At 47.5% G+C, this 4,819-nt stretch overlaps 1 protein-coding gene across 1 annotated transcript in view; it reads left to right on the plus strand.

Moving 5' to 3' along the window:
- Positions 1 to 4,819, plus strand: part of Nfs1 (NFS1, cysteine desulfurase) — a 23,734-nt gene that overhangs the window by 17,456 nt on the left and 1,459 nt on the right. The window contains exons 8-12 of the mRNA XM_005363057.3: positions 447 to 604; positions 1,420 to 1,525; positions 2,343 to 2,424; positions 3,061 to 3,144; positions 3,756 to 3,845. Coding sequence (XP_005363114.1) covers positions 447 to 604; positions 1,420 to 1,525; positions 2,343 to 2,424; positions 3,061 to 3,144; positions 3,756 to 3,845 — 520 coding nt within the window. The remainder of the gene's footprint in view (positions 1 to 446; positions 605 to 1,419; positions 1,526 to 2,342; positions 2,425 to 3,060; positions 3,145 to 3,755; positions 3,846 to 4,819) is intronic.

The following is a 4,819-nucleotide window of genomic DNA, read 5'->3' on the forward strand; positions in this document are numbered from 1 at the left end:
TCTTAACCTCTGAGCCATCTTCCAGCCCAACATAAAATTTTTTTAATTAATTAGAATAAGTAAGAAGAATCCTCTGTTGCGTGGTAGGGAGTTGATCAAAATAATCTTGGTCATTATTCCTGTGGTAACATAATTTATGTTAAATATTTTTGCTAAATAGTAGCTTTTTCCATTTTTTTTCTTAATTTTTTGTTTGTTTTTTTGATTTTTGAGACAAGGTTTCTTTGTGTAGTCCTGGCTGTCCTGGAACTTGCTCTGTAGACCAGGCTGGCCTCTGCCTCCTGAGTACTCAGATAAAAGGCGTGCACCACCACTGCCCAGTTCTTTTAATTTGTTTATTTAGGTAAAGTTAGCTGTAAAATTTGAAATAATATTTTAATTTCTTTAGAAAGTAATATTTTGCTTAACCTGTGTCTCTCTTTTTTTCTAACAACTTTTTATTCAAGGGGTTGGTGCTATCTATATCCGGCGTAGGCCCCGGGTGCGTGTGGAGGCCCTACAGAGTGGCGGCGGGCAGGAGCGGGGTATGCGGTCTGGGACAGTGCCCACACCCTTGGTGGTGGGGCTGGGAGCTGCCTGTGAGTTGGCGCAACAGGAGATGGAGGTAGGTACTGGAGAGAGCAGTAGTTCCCCCTCAGAATATCCCCCTGGACAGGATCTTCCATTCAGAAACATCTCAGCATTGCTGAGGCCAATCTGAGGCCAATCTCTGCTGGAAGAGGAAGTCTGAGGAAATCTGTCTTTGAACCAAGTGTGGCATCTTTTCCTTGTAATCCTAGCTGCTTAGGAGCCTGAGGCAGGAGAATTTTCAGTTCAAGATTAGCCTGGACTACATAGCAAGACTGGATCAGAACTGAAAGTAAAGTGCTGGGTCAGCAGTAGAGTGCTTCCCTGGGGTGTGCAAGGCCTTGGGCTCAGTCCCTGTAAGTAAATCTGTGTGCACGGACACAGTTAAATAAAAACCTGCCTTGTCAAGGTCCCACAGCCCCTGGTTCTCAAGGAGGTGATTGAAAACCCACACACGTCCCGCTTGTACTTACCAGTCCATCTTTCTTTTTTTTTTTTTCCGAGACAGGGTTTCTCTGTAGCTTTGGAGCCTGTCCTAGAACTAGAGCTTGTAGACTGGGTTGGCCTCGAACTCAGAGATCTGCCTGACTCCCGAGTGCTGGGATTAAAAGTGTGAGCCACCACCACTTGGCCAGTCCATCTTTCTCTGGGTTGTTAGAACCTTGTGTTCAGCTCCTGCTAACCTTTTGTATACCAGACAGTGCTGGAGATGCAGCTGTCTCCCCATATACCAACCATTAGAAGGGCCTGTGTGGCGCACAGCTCTTCTGGGTAGAGAAGGGCTTCTGGAATTCCTTGTCGCCGAGCTGGCTGGTGGGCACTGTACTTACTTCTCTCCTACCTGCTCCTTAGTATGACCACAAGAGAATCTCTAAGTTAGCAGAGCGGCTGGTACAGAAGATAATGAGCAGCCTTCCAGATGTGGTGATGAACGGGGACCCCAAACAGCATTACCCTGGTATGGATATACCCTTTCAATCTGTATTCTGTTTTCCTTCTTAAATTTTATTTATTATGTGTGCAAGGGGGATGCCTACCACAGTGTACTTGGGGAGGTCAGAGGGCAACTTTGTGGAGTCAGTTCTCTCATTCCATTCTTTTTTTTTTGTTTTTTGTTTTTTGGTTTTTTTCGAGACAGGGTTTCTCTGTGGTTTTGGAGCCTGTCCTGGAACTAGCTCTTGTAGACCAGGCTGGTCTCGAACTCACAGAGATCCACCTGCCTCTGCCTCCTGAGTGCTGGGATTAAAGGCCTGCGCCACCACCACCCGGCTTTCATTCCATTCTTATATGGGTTAGAGAGATAGAACTCAGGTCATCAAGCTTGTGTAGCAAGGGTGTCAGCTGCTGAGCCATCCTGGTGGCCCCTCCTCAGCCCCACAATTCTGGTTTGTTTGTTTGTTTTAAAGATTTATTTATTTGTTGTGTACACAGTGTTCAGCCTCCATGTATGCCTGCAGGCCAAAAGAGGGCGCCAGAGCTCATTACAGATGGTTGTGAGCCACCATGTGGTTGCTGGGATTTGAATTTAGGCCCTCCAGAAGAGCAGTCTCTTAGCCTCTGAGCCATCTCTCCAGCCCCTGGTTTTGTTTTTTTAAAAAAATTTATTTTAGCTAAAAAAGTTTGTTTTGTTCGTTTGTTCTGTTCTGTTTTGTTTTGTCTGAACTCGCCTCTTTCACGAAGCCAGGCGTGTCTACCCCAGCTCTGTCTCCAGCTCTCACACTCTGTTCTGGCAGAGGCTGAGACCCAGAGCCATCCTCGTGTTCTCTCTTCTTCAGGCTGTATCAACCTCTCCTTTGCGTACGTGGAAGGGGAGAGTCTGCTGATGGCACTCAAGGATGTTGCTTTGTCCTCAGGGAGGTGAGTCGTACCAGGTAGTTAGCTTGTCTGCTGAGTACCCTACATGTCACTAAGCTTCCTGACGGTGGTAAAGGTCACTTTTTAGCTACCAGCCGAGGGCTGACGTTCACCATTCTGTCTGGTCTCTCTTGGAGGACTTTAAGACCTAGAATATGTTTGTATCTTCTTTGTCTTGAGACAGGATCTCTCTATGTATCCCTGGCTGCCCTGAAACTCTCTGTATAGACCAAACTGTCCTCAACCTCACATAGATACTCCTGCCTCTGCTTCCTGAGTGGTGGGATTAAAGGTGTGCGCCATTATGCTTGCCTGAAGATGTATGTGTCTTTACAGTGTTAAACAAGCTATTTGTAAGCCAGACACACATTGTGTTTTCTGCTCTAGATGCAGAAGTTTCTCTGGCTCTTTTGTCAGATCAAGTGCATGGATCTGACACGCTCTTTCACCTCTTGACAGTGTCCTTGCTCAAGAAAGTTAACTACTATAGGTACCGAGGGGCTGGGTTTACATTCCAAGATGTACAGGGCATCATCAGGCCAATGACATTGCTCTGTCCCTGTGGTGTGATTCCAAGGCCCTGGGAGGGGTGACTCTGGCTATGTCCTATGGGCTAAAGGTTCATGTCTCCCTCCTTAGTGCCTGCACTTCTGCATCACTGGAACCCTCCTACGTGCTCAGAGCAATCGGCACTGATGAGGATTTAGCACACTCTTCTATCAGGTCAGTGCCTTGAGCTGCTGCAGCATCTGTGTTCGCCCCTCCCAACTCCAGCTCCAGAGAGCTGAGATTACAAGTGTGTGCCCCCATGCCTGGTTTATGCATTTTGGAGAATCATACATGATAGGCAAGCTTTCTTCGAGCTATCTCCCTGCCCCTTTCTTGAATATTGGTGAAGATGATGTCTGAGTCCCATGCTCAGATCCTCTGCCCACCACATCTGGGGTAAGTGTAGGAAACTTCTCAGTTGATTCTGATCCCAGCTGTGCTCTAGGAAGCTTTTACCTAGAAGGTAGGTCTGCGCTCTTTTTCCTCTTCCTTTGAGCCAGTAGCTTTCCCAGAGCCCAGCTGGTTTCCTACCCACTCTGCCTCCGGAGGATGACCTTGATTGTTTTGCCTCTGCCTCCCAAGTGCTGGAGTCACAGAAGTCACCTCCCCTGTTTAAGCAATCAGGAATTGAACCCCGCACATGTGTGTTAGGCAAGCACTCTACCCACTGAACCAATGGCATCCCCCTTTATCTGTTGTTTAGTAGGTCCTCAGTGAGTATTGGCCAAAAAAGAAAACCAAACCAACCCTGGGGTCAGGTAGAGAGCTCTTCTGTGTTCTCTTAGGTTCGGCATTGGCCGCTTCACTACTGAGGAGGAGGTGGACTACACCGTGGAGAAATGCATTCATCATGTGAAACGCCTCCGGGAAATGAGGTACGGGCTGCTGCAGACAAATGCTGCCTAGGAACTGTACTGTACTGTCTCCTCTGTACGCAAGCTGCCGAAACCCAGGTTCAAGGAGGATGTAGATTTTACAAAGGAAGGAAGGAGAACTCCCTGGCTTCTTGTTTTTCAGGTTTTGTTTGTTTGTTTGTATTTTGAGACAGTGTTCCTTTGTATAGCCTTGGCTGTCCTGGAACTCACTCTGTAGACCAGGCTGGCCTCAAACTCACAGGCATCAGACTCCCTCTGCCTCCTATATGCTGGGATTAAGGATGTGCAAGGCCACCACCCAGACTGGAATGTTTTCAAAATGCAGTCCTGGCGGGGCAAGCCTTTGATCCCAGAGGCAGGTGGATCTCTGTGAGTTCAGGGTCAGCCTGGACTACACGAGCTAGTTCAGGACAGCCAGGACTGTTACACAGAGAAACCCTGTCTCAAAAAACAAAACAAAACAAAATCCTAGGTTTTTATATATAGCACACAGATTGCTTGTCTAACATCAATAAAGGCCCTGGATTTGATCCCAATCATACAAATAACAAGGGAAGGGCTGGGGTTCAAAGCTGGGTGGCGGAGTGGTTGTCAAGAAGGCACAAAACCAAAGCAGGAATCATGCCCAGGTCTGAAATCACAGCCCTCAGGCCGCGGCAGGAAGATTGTGAATGAAACCTTTGCTCAGAAAGAGAAACAAAGGATGGGCTTCAGTAACACTGAAGAAAATTAACTGGAGAAACAGAAGCTGCAGAGTCCAATCGTTGGGTGTAGGGCTGTAACTCAGGAGAGGAGATGGCTGAGTGTGGGTTTAATCTTCAGTGGCAAAAGCAAACAAAATTGTCGCTCTCACCGCTACCACCCTCAAAGTCAATCTGGTTTTAAGAACATTATCCAGCTGGGCGGTGGTGGCATACGCCTTTAATCCTAGCACTTGGGAGGCAGAGGCAGGCAGATCTCTGTGAGTTCGAGAC

This window comes from Microtus ochrogaster, linkage group LG8, assembly GCF_000317375.1.
Source record: "Microtus ochrogaster isolate Prairie Vole_2 linkage group LG8, MicOch1.0, whole genome shotgun sequence".
NCBI lineage: Eukaryota > Metazoa > Chordata > Mammalia > Rodentia > Cricetidae > Microtus > Microtus ochrogaster.